This window comes from Fusarium coffeatum, assembly GCF_003316985.1.
Source record: "Fusarium coffeatum strain FIESC_28 chromosome Unknown BRIP53273_contig_139, whole genome shotgun sequence".
NCBI lineage: Eukaryota > Fungi > Ascomycota > Sordariomycetes > Hypocreales > Nectriaceae > Fusarium > Fusarium coffeatum.
The window spans coordinates 15495-33181 of NW_022157932.1; the positions used below are offsets into that span (position 1 = coordinate 15495).

The 17687-nt window shown below is 47.9% G+C and overlaps 7 protein-coding genes across 7 annotated transcripts; 5 read left to right on the forward strand and 2 right to left on the reverse strand.

Moving 5' to 3' along the window:
- Window positions 1-127: 127 nt before the first annotated feature.
- On the forward strand, window positions 128-895 carry FIESC28_06473 (uncharacterized protein; the record flags this gene model as incomplete). Its single annotated transcript, XM_031160617.1, has 1 exon — window positions 128-895. One exon carries the CDS (start codon window positions 128-130, stop codon window positions 893-895), a length of 768 nt encoding a protein of 255 aa, XP_031015302.1.
- A 239-nt stretch (window positions 896-1134) lies between these two features.
- Window positions 1135-2908, reverse strand: FIESC28_06474 (uncharacterized protein; the record flags this gene model as incomplete). Its single annotated transcript, XM_031160618.1, has 4 exons — window positions 1135-1167; window positions 1394-1624; window positions 1727-2485; window positions 2537-2908. The coding sequence occupies 4 exons, from the start codon at window positions 2906-2908 to the stop codon at window positions 1135-1137; spliced, it is 1395 nt and encodes a 464-aa protein (XP_031015303.1).
- A 1581-nt stretch (window positions 2909-4489) lies between these two features.
- Window positions 4490-5560, forward strand: FIESC28_06475 (uncharacterized protein; the record flags this gene model as incomplete). Its single annotated transcript, XM_031160619.1, has 1 exon — window positions 4490-5560. One exon carries the CDS (start codon window positions 4490-4492, stop codon window positions 5558-5560), a length of 1071 nt encoding a protein of 356 aa, XP_031015304.1.
- Window positions 5561-6122: 562 nt separating this feature from the next.
- Window positions 6123-7236, forward strand: FIESC28_06476 (uncharacterized protein; the record flags this gene model as incomplete). Its single annotated transcript, XM_031160620.1, has 2 exons — window positions 6123-6593; window positions 6646-7236. The coding sequence occupies 2 exons, from the start codon at window positions 6123-6125 to the stop codon at window positions 7234-7236; spliced, it is 1062 nt and encodes a 353-aa protein (XP_031015305.1).
- A 2378-nt stretch (window positions 7237-9614) lies between these two features.
- FIESC28_06477 (uncharacterized protein) lies at window positions 9615-11429 on the forward strand (the record flags this gene model as incomplete). The annotated part of the gene is made up of 1 exon (XM_031160621.1): window positions 9615-11429. One exon carries the CDS (start codon window positions 9615-9617, stop codon window positions 11427-11429), a length of 1815 nt encoding a protein of 604 aa, XP_031015306.1.
- A 3035-nt stretch (window positions 11430-14464) lies between these two features.
- FIESC28_06478 (uncharacterized protein) lies at window positions 14465-14979 on the forward strand (the record flags this gene model as incomplete). Its single annotated transcript, XM_031160622.1, has 2 exons — window positions 14465-14573; window positions 14633-14979. The coding sequence occupies 2 exons, from the start codon at window positions 14465-14467 to the stop codon at window positions 14977-14979; spliced, it is 456 nt and encodes a 151-aa protein (XP_031015307.1).
- Window positions 14980-15426: 447 nt separating this feature from the next.
- On the reverse strand, window positions 15427-16339 carry FIESC28_06479 (uncharacterized protein; the record flags this gene model as incomplete). The annotated part of the gene is made up of 4 exons (XM_031160623.1): window positions 15427-15476; window positions 15604-15922; window positions 15980-16120; window positions 16172-16339. 4 exons carry the CDS (start codon window positions 16337-16339, stop codon window positions 15427-15429), a joined length of 678 nt encoding a protein of 225 aa, XP_031015308.1.
- Between the last annotated feature and the right edge of the window lie 1348 nt (window positions 16340-17687).

A 17687-nucleotide genomic window follows, 5' to 3' on the forward strand; every position in this document is an offset into this window, starting at 1 on the left:
AGATCGACAGGATCACCCGGCCGATCCTATACTTCATCTACACAACCTTAGAGCCAGCCACTTCAACTGCTGTTCTACTCACCTCTCTCCTACAACCTCACAAACTACAATCACAACCACAATCAAAATGGAGACCTCACCGCAACACTCGCGATCTGCCTCTTCCGCCTCGCGCCGGTCAAACCGTTCAAACCTCTCTCTCGACCTCTCCAGCCTTCCACCTATGACACCGCCTACGCCTCCCTCAAACACTCTACTCTTCACCAACCTCACCGACCAGGATATCTTCCTCCCCGAGAACCTCGATGTCATCCGCGACCTCATCACCCACACGGCTCCTATCCATGCCTTCGCACCGCTGAAGTCTTTCCGCCGCATCGTCGTCTCTTTCTTTGACGAGGAGGCAGCCATCGCCGTCCGCCAGATTTGGGATAACGAGGCTATCATGGGCCAGCAGTGCCGTGTCTACTTTGGCATGCCTACTCCAGTCGACAAGCGAGACGAGCATCTCGCTCTTCCTGACGCTGGCAAGCTCTTCTTCATTTCGCCCCCACCTAGCCCTCCCCACGGCTGGGAAATGCGTCTCGAAGATGCGCCCAACAAGCTGGTCCACGCTGAAGACCTTGCTGATGCGCTTGCTAAGCTGCACCACCGCCCCGGACCTATGGACGAGGACGAGAACTCGCCGGTGACTCCTCTCGACTCCGCCCTCCCAGGCCGTACACGCTCTCGATCCTCTACTCTGATTTACAAGCCTGAGGAGAAGAGCAGCATGCCCGCTGTCATTGTCGATGACATGACAGATGAGCCTATCGAGTACAGCCCCGTGGAGCAGTCCAAGCCCATCCTGGCGCACACTGCCCGACCTCCCGTTGAGCTGATGCACGATGCTTAAGCTGGATGTTTCCAGTATATTCATCAATCAACATGAATATTGTGGCTTTTTCTTTTGGCGTTTAAGGGTACATACTACGGGAACTGGGGATTCGGCGATGACATGGTTGAGCGGTCTGTCTTCCTAGGTCTATAACGGAGCATTTCATCCTATGAGCATGGATATACTACAGGAGTTGGTAAAATATGTCTTTTATCGGTTTATTACTATGGAAATAAACGGTGGTAAACGTGCCATATCTAAATGGCATTTGCCCAGCTGGCGCAGTTGTACTGTACACTATAGCTAGTTGTTAATACTAGTTCTGAATACAGAATTAAACCATGACACATCCATTTGTTTACTCTTCATGATGCCTTGATTGACTCTGCCCTTGAACAAGATCTTTTTGACCATAGTACGATACTAGTCAGCCCAAACGAGGCTCTGCTGCGCCAAGACAGCTGACAACAGATGGCGTGGTATACTCGATTCGCCCACGAGTCTGACGAGGCTTACCGCCGCCATGGCTCCAGCAAGTGACCCGACTACAAGCACTGCCTTCTTTACAGCAATCGAAAGTTTCGAAGTATCGGCCGATGTCGATAGTTTTGCCTCCTGTTCTGTTTTTATGCCTAGCTCTGTGAGCATACCGATACGTGGTAGATACTGGAACTCGAAAGTGCTTGATTTATCGAGACCGCCTGCTTTTGTGTTGTTGATCATAAAATTTGCAAAGTGTTTGAATTTCTAATCATTGTGTTAGTCAGGTCTCAACGTCTTCGGACTGTAGTTTGGGATTAGGCTGAGTGAGTATGATAGGACGTAGGCTGACTGCTAGGTTATACTTACTCGCTCTCGCTCTTTTTGCATATCAGTCGGCAGCCAAGGATAAGTATAACTAAAAAAGAAGAGAAATGCACATTGCAGCCATACAAGAGCACGAAAGCGCAAACTAGGCTTCTCAATACCGAGTGCGCCAGCTAACTCATCCCCGTTTAGTCTATACGCATGTGCGGCAAGCAACTCGCGAGGCATATGGAGTGGTGGAACTCGAGCTTCTGCTGTGAGGATGTTGTTTGCGAGGATTCGTGAGTTTGCTGAAGGAGCTACCTCAGATACTGCAATAGACTCCCATAGAACCTTTGCTCGTTCTGGTGAAGCCATCCAGTCTGTAGGTGTTCCCAGGAGGTATCCAACGTAACGCCACAAGGCGAAGTAATCAGTTGTTTGCTGCTCACTGAGATAGATACCTTGCCTAGGAAGGGCAACGAACACAATGGCCACTGAGTACACTGCAATAGTACCAATAGTATGTAAGTCGTTGATTGGCACTCCCCATTTCTCCATGTCAAAGTATCCTGGCTTTTCTTGTTCGAGTTGCATGAGTCGTCTTCGAACTGAAGCGTGCAAGAGCCTCACTCGTATTGACGAGATATTACCCTTCCCGCCTGGCTTTATTGAATCGATGTCTTCGACGACTTCCATGAAATGTTGGAGAGTTTCTAAGAGACGACGTCTAGTGACGTTGACGCCAAAGCCTCCGGTTCGAGAGAGGGTTTCGACGACTCGGTATGCACCCATTCCACCCAGTAATGACTTATACAAGAGCTTTTAGATTGTTAGTAGGATGGCCAATTCTGGTGAGGTGGTATGGCTTACTCCGAAGAGAATCTGTCCGCTGAACTGATACACCACTTGTTGTCCACGCTCAATTTGCTCCCAGTCAACCCATTCAGGGACTGTGGAGGCTTCTTTCCATAGCTGGCCTAGTACTTCATCCGAACTGGAGTATTTCTTCAGAAGTTGGTAAAGGTCCCTTTGCCCTGGGCCTGAGCCATGGGGACACTTCCATCCTTTTGTGCTAGGAGGGGAGAAATAGTCCAACTGATCCAAGGCATCTGTAGCTAACTTGTCATATGAATAGAGCAAGTGGTTTATTTCAGGGCCAGTCTGGTGCTGAGGAGTCCAGTTGAACTTATGACCCCAGGCGTTCCTGGCATCAACAAAACCGTGAGAATAGTAGTGATCCATTGATGATGAGTAGAAAAATATCCAACAAAACAAAGGACATCCCCCGCATGGAGGAACCGGCATCCTCTTAAGAGTAAGACTCATTTCTACAAGGGCCCTTAGCAGACTTAATGACGAGCATGATCTGATTCATGACGATGGAGACTTGTTAGTAAAACATTCTGCACCTTGTTGCCAACAGTGGCACAGTGCAGTGTCATGAACTACTTCCCTGTCACTTGCATTGGTACCTATGCAGTTGTGCCTTAGTGGAAACGGAAGAAAGAAACCGGAGGCTCAATGCATCCAAATATGAGATGCAAGTGGCGGACAGTATCGCTGACATGTCATGGAAACGTTCCTGGGCGAACATAGGTTATACATCGCTGAGATCCTCGCGAAACATATATCATGACAAGTCGCAGGTCTCATTATACACTGTATTCCTTCTTGAATTACCAGATAGTCGTCAACTACCACGACACATCAGAGTGAAGCAGTCTCACCTTCTTGGCAACGCCCGAATCTAACGATCGTGATACAAACCCGGTTCCTGGATATTGAACTCCTGAGAAGGTCACCAGTCGGTCGCCTATTCTGTCATCCCGTCTTTAGTGAGCCAGTAGAATCTTCTAAGCCAATCTCATCAATTAAGAGTCTGACAAGCCGGGTTAATGTTCTCACTCGACCAGAAATGTAGCAGCGCTATGGAGTAAAAGTATCTTTGACTTGTGCGAGACACATAACACTGCTACCCAATGGATGTTGGATGACTTGTAGTCTATCGTGGCGATACTTGTCTAATGGGTAGACTAGAACACGAACAAAGCCGAATCGAGGAACGCTTGATGTTAGTGCGCCCGGAGTCCATCTCCGAATTGTGTGGAATCGATGATCATGACATTGAAGGGGCATCTTTTCCGAAGATCAGTAATGACAGATGAGACTTGTCAGAATGAGGGAATTCAATGTTTTTATGGTGCTAACATGGATGAATGCGTTTTCTCATAAGATGACGAGTAGAATGGATAGTGAATGTATAGATCGAGACGAGTAATGACCATGATGAGTACATAACGAGTAGTCTAGAGGTGGGTATATTGAAACATTACAATTGATGCAACAATGAGTCAGTGAGATAGTAATGAACGTAGACTATTCAAATCCTTGCCTTTTGAGTAAATCTCGTGAATTGACAGGTTGTAGTCATGATGAAAGTCGAGTTATGAGAGGACAGTACAGATAAAGAAACAGTTTGATGCTTCTCGTGGTAGTTCATGATATCACAATGAGCGTGAAACGAGTTTATAGTGTACACCAGTAAGTTTGTGTCTTTGTCTCGCTTATAAACTCAAATGCACGAACTTGTCGACACCTCAAGCCATGATATCTCGATGGAAGTATCACACTTTGTAAGGTACCGGGTAACTGGAACCACCGGAGTACGGTATAACACAAATCCGAACCGCCTCCGAATTGTACGGCCCCACCTTCGGATGCTGGTCTCCATCATGAAAGCCTCTTTTGCCGGTCGCTCAAATTTGGTTCGACTTTTCTAGTCACTCCCCTCCGGATCTGCAGTCGCTCGTCCAACTTGTCATGATGAGTTGCACATGTCGAGCCACGCCCTTGAAAATATTCGTGCAGGGATTGTCTCAAGTTCACAAACTTGAGGCTTCACCCTCATTTGTTCGCCTTCCGATCCGAACTCGACCGGCGCTACAACAGAACCATTTTGCCTTTGCACGACAGGCTCGATCTTTGCACTTTTCGAACAAACTTAATCAAAACTCTTCCGAGGCTACTGCAAAGGAAACTGAGGCGGTGATCGAGAATTCTACCCAGGACAAAGATGAGACGACTCAAGTGAAAGCAGAATACTTCGCTCCAGTGGAGGATACTTGGAAAGCCCAACCAAGCAACAGTGAAAAGTATCGCAAGCGAAAAGACAACACACGAGATACAAAAGGACGAACGACATACAACCGCGGAGAAAAAGAGCCTAATGCTACAGGCACGTGGGATAAAGCGGCCGAATTCAAGAAACCTCGCATCAAAGGCCCTTCCTCAAATCAACCGCAGTCTGGTGCAGCCTATTGGAAAGCCCAAAAAGCAGCTCTGAAAGAAAAGTTCCCCGAAGGATGGAGACCCAAAAAGCGTCTCTCCCCCGACGCTTTAGCCGGCATCCGAGCCCTCAATGCTCAATTTCCCGAAGTCTACACGACCCAGGCCCTTGCTGAGAAGTTCCAAATGGATCCAGAAGCTATTCGCCGAATCTTGAAGAGCAAGTGGGTGCCCAACGCTGTGGAAGAGGAGGACCGACAAGAGCGCTGGTTCCGTCGCGGAAAGAGTGTTTGGGAGACGCGGGCTGCGATGGGTATCAAACCTCCGCAGAAGTGGCGACAAGAGGGTATCGCACGAGATCCTAGTTATCATGATTGGAAGCAGGAGGCGGTTGAGAGGAATAGAACTCGGGCCCAGAAGGACGATTGGGAGATTGAGCGTTCTTATAGACCCCGGCCTAAGCGCAACTCTGATTCTGAACGTCCTTCTCAGCGTCCGTCTAAACCGTGGATACAACGAGGAGGGCAACAGGGCACGCGACCCAAGCCCAACTATGGTCCTAGACCCAAGGGTTCTTCTGGACCTCAATCTGGAAGAGGAGATTCATGAAATGGCAATTGTACGATGAGCACGATGACGAATTATTACATATAGACCGGATTGGATAGACTGTACTATAGTTGTAAACTTACTCTACTATTGAATGTAACATGATGAGTTTGAGCCAAGCTTTTAGGGGAACATATATTATAGACGCCGAGTGCATGGGTTGAGCTTCAGACGATACCATGGGTCCTATAAACAAATATGAAACGACTCAGTTAGTCCAGAATCACACTGGAGGTGTTTCTACCAATCGCCTAGTTCATCACCTGTTGTCGAAATTGCTCCTTGGCAACGGAGGCTCTCAACTTGACGTGGGTTCATGGTGGTAAAACAAGACAGGGATTGGTTTGGAGGGGGGCGCTTAGAGACGCATATGGTTTCACTGCCACATGCTAAGTAGCTAACGTAGAATTCAACTCTCACCACTCTGGCCTTTTATCTTTTCTTTAGATAAAAACCTCGAGTTCGACTTTTACACTCTTTCAATTGATACACAGACTCAAAACTATCTCGCTCATCTAATTTGTGTCTGTACAACGACACAACGCCCTTCTAATATATCATCATGCCGGCTCAATATCCGCGGCCTCCGCAGCGCGAATCATGGTTTGCGCCGCTATCTATTGACCTACTCCTCAAGGTCCTCAACACGACTATTCTGCACCCTTTTGTCTGCTGGATCATTCCATTGTGCTTTCGCGCGCAGACAGTGAAATGGGAGGCCCCGCCTATGATAGCCGCTATTGCTTGGGCTACTATAATCACGCTTTTCTGGATGGCCAATGTGATCAACCAGCGCATCGCTCATGGTATCCCACGTGAAGTGGACCTGAGTGAGGAGGTTATCGTCATTACTGGGGGTGCCAGCGGGCTGGGTCTGCTCATTGCTGAGGTGTATGGTATGCGCGGCGCGACAGTGGCAGTGCTGGATGTGAATGAGATGGAGAACACGGAGGCGAGAGGTGTTACGTACTACAAGTGTGATGTTGGCAACAAGGAAGAGGTTGCTAAGGTTGCGCTCGAGATCGAGAAGGATGTAAGTTTTGAGTACCATGAAGACGCTAGAATCGTTGCTAACTGTACCCCAGCTTGGTACACCAACTGTGCTCATCAACAACGCTGCTATTGTCATTGGCAAGAGCCTCTTGGATCTCTCTATGGATGAAGTCGACAAGAGCCTCACAACTAATCTTCTGGGACCATTCTACTGCCTCAAGACTTTCCTACCTGCTATCATCCGCAGTGGAAACGGCGGTACTATCGTCAATATCTCTTCAGTCATTGGAACCGTTGGCGCTGCCCAACTGACCGACTACGCTGCCGCAAAGGCTGGCCTTACAGCTCTGCACCGTTCCCTTACAGCTGAATTGCGCGAAAGCCACCCCGAGATCAGGACAGTGCTTGTTACTCCCGGCCAAGTAAGCACGCCGCTATTCTATGGGGTCCAAACGCCCAACTCCTTCATTGCGCCTGTCGTTGAGCCTGTGGACGTAACGAAGGAGATCGTCGCGGCTATAGACAGCGGAAAGGGCGCTACTGTTGCGATGCCTTTGTATGCTCGATGGGTGGATTGGTTCAACGTGCTGCCTGTTGGGGTACAGACGATGGCGCGCTGGGCAGCGGGCGTAGATCGGGGTATGAGGACGTTTGTTGGAAGACAGGGACAGAAGTTGGAGTGAACTTAACGCAGGCGTCAAGTTGAGAGTGACGAGAGGAGAATTGAAATGGAATTGAAATGGTAATGCGATATTAGACGGTGTATGTTTATTGGAGCATTAATACAATGTCAGCACAAGGGGTAGCTGGCTAGGAACAACGGCCACCAGAGTTTACTCGTATGTAACATGGGACAATGACTCGGCTCCCAGACAAGAAAAGAAACCTGGTCCGTCAGACATGGGATTCATACGAGAACATTGACCGTATTTCTGTCCTAGGGTGTTGAAAATCGCAACCATGGCTTCTAGCTGAGTGAAATTCACGGGGTACATAGATCATGGCATGATGCCTTTGCGCATCATGCAGAATCGTCTCATTGGAGCATAAATGTCCAATGCATCTGTTGAGTTGTCCTACATGAACAATCCCACCTCAAGTCATATATGCATCATTATGTGGAAGGATACACCATGGGTTGAGAACTGATGAACCCTGACCGTTCGGGACTCGCATATTGGACGTTTATATCCGACTGGACAGAATCGGTGGCCGGGAATAGGAAACCACCAAGGGCTAGAAGGATGGATGGAAAAGGATATGTGCAGCCCTGCGGGCGCTATCTAACAGTTTGCAAGGACGTTGACCACATGGTTTGTCGCTTGGCGTGTCCGGTATGGATAGGAATGCTTCACGAGACCTGAAGGGATTGGTTACACCAGGGTCAATAGACCTGTCACTTAACTTGAGTGGTAAATAAGATGAGGGTATACAGTAGTAAGTATGTGGTATAGTATCTCAATGGTATGGCGTTACATGAGGAATTTGTCTCAGAGTCCGGGGATTCTTGCCACAGTCAGCTGAAAGTGTAGACTTTACTTCACTTTACGCCCGTTACTCAGTGGAGAGAGTGGAAACCCCGCTGAGTTGTCAAGCCGCGAGGTTTCATGGAATGACCCGAGAGACTGGAAAGTTTAGCTGGTTCCATTCCTTCTAGTCGCCTAAATTTGCTCTTTCTGTTTCTGATGAGAGTAGAGTCGTCCAGGAGGCTGGTAGTTGGTTGGGAAGGTGCGGCGCAATGGGGAAGGTGGGGTTCTGGACCCCTTGCTTGGCGGGGGAAACAGCGACCCGACGGACCTCAAAACGTCATGTCACTCGCCGTTTATCGAGGTTCCTACGCCCGCTGAGCTGCAATGAGTGATTGAATTAATGAATCCGCCAACAGCCAACATCCACATCCTGATCCATTGACCGAAGACGCGCCTTTAAGCGAATCCGAGTATTACTCGATCACTACAAGGTGAGCTTACAGCGTCAACAATTCAATCGGTAGCATGAGGTACTCTGAGACTGCTGCTAACTTGTTGCAACAGAAGAATTCAAAACCATTGGATCAATGCAACATGAGCACGCGACAATTAAACATAAGCGACGCTGCACGATTAATTATAAATCGAGGCCGGCCTCGGTACCGACGACCCGTTGCAATCCATTCATACGCCCGCTGATGCCGTTACGCCCGCTATTGTGCCGACTGTAATACCAACGGATCAGAGTCTAGAGTGTTTACGAACTGCTTGATAATTCATCATCGATCAGATCAACTCGAATCACACACAGAGAAAGACATACAGTACACGACAAAGCCATGAACAGTCTCGTTCCTGTGACGCTCAAAGCCAGGTCCATTGCTTCAGTAATCATCTTAAACTCGGTCTTGGCCAGAGAGTTACCTAGCGGCAGGCCTTATCTGCGCCCGTTCCTTTAAGACCCCTCCCCACCAATCACGCCGCCATCACATCCTGCACCAGCCCGCAGCCACGAGCCGACAATCCCACATTGCTACATAGATAAGCGTTCTTGGGTTTCCCACGCCCTTTTTTACTGCTACTCTACTTCGTTCACTGCATTGAAACAGCATTTCATTGCAACTCTACCTCTACTTTGATCCTCAGCCCTGCCTCCTTTACCTCCTTCAATCCTGTCAGTTTTGTTCTGGACCTAGTCTAGCCATGCCATGCCACGAATCATGAAGCGAGCCCTGATCCTTGAACATCCATCATCTTTCCCACATACGCTACATTGAACTCAACTCAATTATATGAAACTACTCATGTTCCCTGTTCCCGAGCTGTCAACTGCCTCGCTAAACCTTCTGACTTGTTCCGTGGACATTGCAACCTAAGACTAGAAAGTCACATCAACCTCAGTTCAGTTATACTTGAGTGTTGGTCACTGAGACATCCGCCCCGTCTTGTCTTAGAGTAGTTTCGATTTCAACCACATATAATCCTGCGCCAAAGCTTTGTTTTCACCACTACAGATGCAGGCCTAACTGCGAACATCGCACCGAAAGGGGCTTCTTCTCTCTACCTCTCAAATCGAGTAAACCGAATCGACAATGGGACAGTGGTGGGTTGATTCCCGCATCGAAGCCACCGTTACTCGGTCGTATGTCGTTAGCCAACTCCTCCCCGATGAGGTCGAGCGCTTGGATCGTCCCGTTGCCTTTGGTGGTGAGGATCTAACAGAGCGCACGTACTGGGAGAGCATTCGAAATGATGCGCCGCGCCTATTTCTCATCCTTGTCGACCTTGGTGTACCAGATCAGATCTTTGGCGTTGTTGACGATGGTTGGGATGATGCCGAGCTTCCAATTGCCCTTGAAGATGTGGACCGACTCTTACTAACCGCCACCCGCGACGAGAGAGTCGAGAGGAAGTTCTATCAGCGCCAATTTCACTTCCTCTTGAAGCCCCTACAACGTGGGAACCACGTAGCTTATAAGGACAATGAGGTAGTACCGCTAGACATCGTCGAAAAGCCTTCGCTACCGACGCACAAATCAAATGGGCACGACAAGGTCAAACTCCCCAATGTTCCAGGACAAGTCTTTTCTCGGCGGCGATATGTTCTTGGTAACGGGCCAGGGGCTATGCCCACGCAGGACTTTCTTGATGCGGTTCAAGGGATCAAGGTTCTGCAAAACGAACACATGATTTCGTACTGGGCATCATATACGCAGCACGGATATGGATACGTTCTCTTTACGCCGGCAAGCGACTTTACCCTCAAATCGTTCTTGGCGACAACGCCTTCACAGTTCAAGAATCTTGCGAAAGCTCGCCGAAGAGAGCTTGTCATGAACTGGATACTTTGCCTCGTCGATACGCTCTGTGACTTCCACAGCAAGAATCAGTCACACGGATATATCAAACCTTCGACCATCTTCTTCACCAACCAAAATCACGTATTTTTCTCCGATTCGACTCGACTTACACCTGATAATGTGATACTTCACACTGACAAATCATCATTCGATCGCGAACGGTATGATTATGCGGCCCCAGAGCTCTGGTCTCGACCTACTGGGGCAACAAGCCCGTCAAACCGTTTCCCGTCTGCGGACGAAAGTCATTTTGGCATGATTCAGGGCTACGATCCCAGCGGCTCGCCAAATGGCATGTTCATCGCCCCGAGTCCGCAACTCAGCGGCCAACAAGCCGACATCTTCTCAATAGGCTGCATCATATTAGAATTGCTATCGTATTTAGTCAAACGATCATCAAGCAAGTTTGCGAGCTTTCGATCAGCGAAACACAAGACGGCCGGCCGAGGTGGTGCAGTACTGGACACGTCCTTTCACAAGAATCTTGGACAAGTTGAGCTATGGATGTCAGGTCTTGCGAAAGATGCGACTCGAAAGTCAACATCAAATAAGGACGGTGCGAATATGCTGAAGGGTGTTCACCCTCTGCTGCATGTCGTTACGGGCATGCTGGCAATGAACCCATACGATCGGCCACCCGCCATCGAAGTACAACAGCGTGTTTACCAGATTTTGACTGAAGTTTGCGACATTTCGGAGCCACACTGCGTACACCAGTATTCACAGGATCTGGAAGCCTCGTTTGGTGGACTGCAAATTCATCCTATTGGCGATGGCATAGTAGGAAGTCTGCCAAGCGGGTCCAATACTACGTACGGAACACCACGGACATACCAACACAGCCGAAACGGTAGCAGCGGAGGATATTCACAAGTGAGTCGCACGACAAGTAGTAGCGAAGCCGACGTGGACGCAATACACCAAGTAGGGTCAGTTGGACTGCACCAAGTACGAACGCAAAGCTCATGGCCGCGCAATGTGGCATATTCACAATACCCAAGAGTATCGCAATACTCGGCAGGTCAATGGGATACTCACACTGCATAAGGGAGGCTGCTTCTTTTCCGAACGGCAATTATGATAAGCGAGTGGGGGTGCATGTTTTTTATTAGGATCGGACGTGAAACGGGGTGGCTTATTAGGACTTTCTGTTGATGGTCACATACGGATATCCGTACTGCATCTACGCATAAGCAGTAAGCATGTTGCCGTTTATCTTTTTGAGGCAGGGGCAGTCATTTGACAGGTAAACACGCGTGGCTGCAGCCAAAATACTTATACAAATAGTTTCATTTGCCGGAGCAGGGGCAGGATATTAAAAGCAATTGTGGGTTAAAATAAGCTTCGGATATGGATAGCTTTTGCTTTTGCGGCTGCCGACAGAAGGTATGGATTTATGTACGATTTACGATTGAATGAGACTTCAATTCCGATTACATTATCACTGGAATGCAAACGTGCAGGGTCCCCTCAAGTAGATGCTCCTGTCTGCCTCGCGTAGGACGTAGGTTGGAAGAGTGTTTGAGACATTAGCGAGCGGGAATATATGAAACATGGGAAGAACAATTTGAGACCTTGATGAGGCTGCAATGATTTGACTAATAGAAAATAACAGCTAATTAGCAACGCGACGTTGTTGGGGATCGCATCCCCTATATGGGATCGCGCATAATACACTGATAATTACGATACTACCCGTACATTGAATACATTGGCTAGGTCGTATACTATGAGGCAAATTGGTTTCGGGCCCTACCGAGTTAAGGGATCATGCAAGGCCGTTTCATGACATGGATAAGACCCTGAGGAGTCGGAGAAAGAAGAGCAACTGACGTTGATGGACGCCAAGACAGATGATGCAAGTTGCGCACTGCACTTTCTAGCAGATTACCAGATCCAGGTGAAGATCAACAATTCGCGACTCCACGTTTTTTCTTCCTTGTTGTTCTCTGGGGTTTTCCCCCGATGTATCAGTGGACTGAAGTTGCGCAGAAAAGATCCCTGAATATCCTTGACGAATCGGCGCAATAGTGGAGCCAATGTTGGTCTCAGCGGAGTTTTTCGAGGAAGTGTACGTCATGGGTACCCAAGGAATGTGGGGGAGAGACCGCGGTCCAGATGGAAGAGGAGAAGGAGAAAAAAAAGTGCCTGCTACAGTTGAGGAGAAGAGGAAGAAATCAGAAATCTTGGATAGAGGGACAAGACAATGAGCGGTTATCGCGGAGATGGGAATCCACTGGGGGAAACCAAGAACACCATGAGGGGTTTTGTTTTCTTGTTGGCTCCATCTTTTGGTTTCTTGATGTTGGATGGATAACCTAACGGCTTTTACTGGACAGCCCTTGACAACCCTTGGGGGGTCAGAAGAATTGACCTCAGGCAGCATAAGAGACGAAATAACTTGGTCATCTTAGTCCAGCTTAGACCGGGACTTAGACTGCTTTATTTCTGTATCCTAATATTTAAAGGACAATTCTTCTGACATCCACCTGACAACCTAGACAATTTAGATGTCGGTCCGTAGAAGTGGTAGTTCAGGGGCATTGTGGCAAGATCGAAGCTGTGCTGTAGATCTGGCTGACTGTCTTAGCATGAGTCAACAGAAGGCAACATGTCTCTAGGCTTAGAACTAGAAGGTGTCTTCTAGACTGCTGTGGCTTGGATGTCACGATAAAGACCAGTACCAAGATGAAGACGTAAGACAGATGGAGAAATGCCCGAACATTGGATGTGTCGTCAATACGTATGCAATGCAACTCAGCGTTACATTGGAATAATCCCGACCATGCTTTGAGCCCCTGTACTTGCTAACATATGTAAGTCTTTTTCAGTCATACCCCATGCAAGGCTACCCGCAGAAACACAACAAGATGCAGAATCTCAAGACAAGAACAAGATGTGGACAAAGAGGGGAAAAGGAAAGGAACTAACGTTAGGTAGACTAAGAAAGCTCTTTCTTCTCTTCTGCTGAACCAGTCGGAAAGACCTGATCAGGGGGTGGCAAGATGGAAAAGTTTCTCCCTCAGACCAACTAAAGCGGTTTTTGGAGGCAATGGCCAATCGGTTGGAGCTGATTTATCGGGAGCTGGCAGAAGTGAAGTGGAAGAGGAACTTGCCTTGCCTTGTGCAGCAAGAACAAGAGCAAGAGCAAGAGCCCAGCTTCTCCACTTGAGCTAAAGCTGCTGCAATGCAGCGGATGCAGCGCACTTTAGTGGATGCAGATTACAGTACGTATCGCTATTCCTCCCCCGAATCAAGGAATTGGCTCCATCGAGGGAAGAAAAAAATGGCACCAGGGATCGACCCGCAGGGGGGGTTCGATAATGAGCTTAAGGGAAGGAAAGGGTCAGAGCAAGACAGAGAGAGACATGGTCAAGGTTATTAGGGAGAAGCAATAAAGCTTTGAGCTTTGTCTTCTAATAAACAAACTAACTACCCCCGTCAATCGAAATACTGTACATCTTTCATCTTTTTGATTTGATCTGATCTTCCCTTTTCTTCTCATCAACATCAACATCAATCACCCTGCTTCTAGTTTTCGTTCTTCTCTTATCAGCTTCAAAGAAAGTAACTAGACTAGAACCCCCACGATTGGGTTCACACACACACACGCATTCAGCTTCAGCACACCACAAACGCATACACTGACGCGTGGCCGACCGGGCCGCTACTGCAAACTTACACACCAATCCAATCGTTGACCTTTTACTTTTACGGCCTTTGCCTTTTTCTCTCTCGCTCTCTTCAGAGGGGGTGGATCAACAAAACGAGGCTGCCTCTTGACTTGGGTCTCCCCGAGCCTAAAAGACGACAAGAACAAAAACAACAGGAGTCGCTTAAGCTTAACTACAACTCTACAACCCTCTTTTTTTTCTCACCCAAACATAATCCAGTCGCTACTTTCGAGTCAACTTTGGGAGGAACAAGAAAGAAAGTTAATTGCTTCGTCGATCGATCGTTTGCGACAAGGCTTTGGAACTGGAAAGTGGACAACTCGCCTATTGGATCTACTTTATACGACAAACGCCCGTCTGTCACTTTTCTGGAAAGGAAGAAAGCGATTGAGTTTACTCTCCATCACAATGCGTTCCCCACTACTCTTCTTGCTCTGCGCATTCATGTCTTTGGCATTCGCTGCTGAAGTACATATGTCGGGAAACAGAGCGCCTACCTCTCAATTCGCAACACATGGTGAGTCCTTTACTTAAACCACTTCTACAGTCATTCATGTACTTACTTACATTTTCAAGGTGTCGCATCCCAATTACCTTGTCGCGACCAGGCCATTTACGTTCAGGATCGCGTTCGCTCTCGACAAGCCGCCCTATCACAAATGCTTGGCCACAGCGCAAAAGTCTCCCTCGTCGAAACCGCTTCCGTAAATGTCAAGGCTTTCGCGCATGGCGGAATGAGTTTCCTCTTCGGCTTGGCTTCATCCTCCAACGACGTTCTCGACTACATCAACAACGGCACCACATCTGTGTTCTCGCGGAGCGTCGCTAGCGAAGAAGGCAGCGCGGCCTCAGGGCGAAAGCACGTTGCTTACACCAGCATCGCACTCGTCCTCGTCATGCTCTTCTTCGCTGTGTGGATGTGATGAAAACAAAAACGAATTGAGGCTAGGAACTCTTCGACGAAATGGCTCTACGATACGATCTTTACTACTACTCTTTCTCGCGCGCAACATTTATGATACCCCTACCGGATTTGGCGTTTTATCTGGGTCGGACTTTTATTTGCTTTTTTCGCATCGGTACATACAACATCTTCTTCTTCCCAGGATGCTGGTTCATGGTTTTTGGAGAAAACCGTTACTTGGTGGGGGGAGGATCTCGCAGCAGCGCTGCATCGGCATTGGACAGCAATTGTCCGGATGAACGATTACGGTTTGATAAATAATGATGGCTACGTAATGACGCGTTGGGATATTGAATGGGATGGGATGGGATGAACGGTGCATTGCATCAATCAATGGTTGGCATATGTTAAGGAATATACATACTGATAGACATGGATAAGGCACAAATCAAGTAAGGAGTCGCACTCAGTTCTTGGCTTTCTTGGACAATAGAGTTTCAAGGCTGAGGTCAATTCCTATTGCAGACAGCATCGACAAATTCAATCTGAAATGATACGATCCATCCAATTCAGCTCATGATAACAAAGACTGCAGGCATGATAAACAAGCCTTGTCTGAGGTATGCATGACACGCACACGCACTTGACTTGACCACCCCAACTTCTCCAAACTTGATCCCTGTTTGGGCCGCCTCGGGCTTATCTCCATGAAACAACCCATCGATCGTCGCTCTTGGCATAGAGTGCTTGCGCAATGATGTCTGCATACTGAGACAGTCTTCTCGCGCACAAATCGTGCCATCCGGATAACATCCTCCACCGACGTCGTGACCGTACTGCGTGTTGTTCACCGTTGCGGGGTGCTTCTCGACGACGATGCATTCGTCACTCTGAGCACAGCCCGACGACGAGAAACGCGTCTGGTTCTGCTTACAGGCTTTTAGCGGTCGACGACAATCGTTCTAAACTAGTCAGCTCTAGCCTCGAAGCTTGCGTTTGAGGATGAAGATGAAACTTACCGGCTGACAAAAAGCTTGACAATCTTGAATCTTAGCATGAAAGGGCGGGTGGTAAAGTTCTTCTTTGTCGTTGGTCGTCTCTACCAAAACCTGCTGGTGCGAGGACGCAAGGTTCGGTAGGGCGCTTTCAGACGAGTGCTCCTAATGTCCGTTTGTAGTCTCGAAAACGACTATTACCGCGACTATGGTGACGACGATAAAGACGATGGAGAGGGCGCCCATGAAGGCATATCGGATCCTGTGGTTGATGCGGTGTTCCGATGTACCCCAGGGACTTCGGGTGTGTGTTTGGCATTGATCTCTGTCGATCATTAGGAGCGTTGGATAGAGAGACTCAGGAAGACGGTTTGTAGGGTGCATAGGGTAGGATATTGATTGGATAGGATAGACGATGAGGGAAGATATGATTGTTGATGGAGCTGTATAAGTGAATCATCGGCCAGGAACCTCTTGCCTAGACATTGACACAGGAGACTCCTTCCTTGAACATGCGACAAATCCCGCGAGCACTTCTGCAATTTATAACTTAACCCGGTGGAATCTGGTCAACAAACAATAACCGTCGATGTTTAAAATAACCTTGAAGCTATAATCCCCATTAAGGAGTAAACACTTGAGTAAGAGGTCGCTTGAGCTTGACGCTTAAAGAGTTATAGTAGTTCACTGACTGGTATAAGTCAGCAAACTCTTGCTATACTCTCACATTAGTCAAGCGCATGCGAAATATATGAGATCACAGCCATCTAGTATAGGTAGCTTTATCAATGTCTACCTCATTCTGTCTAACGCAGTCCAATAGCTGTGATTCGAAGGTAGCCCAGCAGTTGAATGGTATCTCTTGAGAAGTTGACTTTTCTCATGAGCAACTGGCACCTCTGTGCTACACTCACTCGTTGGCGTCTTATCATGCCTTCAATACGACACGAGCGGCTTTCTCTTGTTATATCTGTGGCTGGGTCGAGGATAACCTGTGGTTATCATGTTACGGAGATAGTAAATGCTATCGCGAAGGTGCTTGGGTAAGACTCCAGCAATGCGAAATGCAAGTAGTTTCCTAGCCGAGAGGAGTCATGGCATAGATACTTTTCTTCCCGGTCATCTAGTTTCCGGGCCGAATAGACTGACTAGGTGGATTGATGAAAGATGCCAAATAGATATTTCATGAATATTAAGCATTTCATCTCCATAGAGCTTAAGCTTGTTGGGCAGCCTGGATGGGAGGCTTGTGGTAGAACCTCTGCTTTCCCCATTGACACAACTATGGCTACAAGGGAGAAAAGCATTCTCGCGAGTCACACGGCTCAAGAGCAGGAGTTTGTTTTTTATCAAAGATTTAAGTGAACTCTTTATGGAACTCTACACTTCTAGGATCGACGATGGGAGAGAACCCTTCCTCTTGGGCGAAGACAACAACTTATTCTCTTATCCGGTAAAAGAGCCTTCCAGTAGAAGAAATAAAGTAACCTAAGCTCATGTATGGTCTGATATCATGTGTTTTCATTTCTTATGTTCTCGATATGTAGTTTTGCTTTCCCATTGCCAACGTCCATGGAAAAAAAGATGGGTAACATGAGAGATCTAGCAGGCGATATGCTTGCGGTTGTTTAATGGATCTAACGTATTCGCCAATCATGGCTCAGCATGTAAATGCCAAGGTTTTTTTTCGCTGAGAAAAAACCAGCTCTGATTCGTTGGCAAAATTTGACAA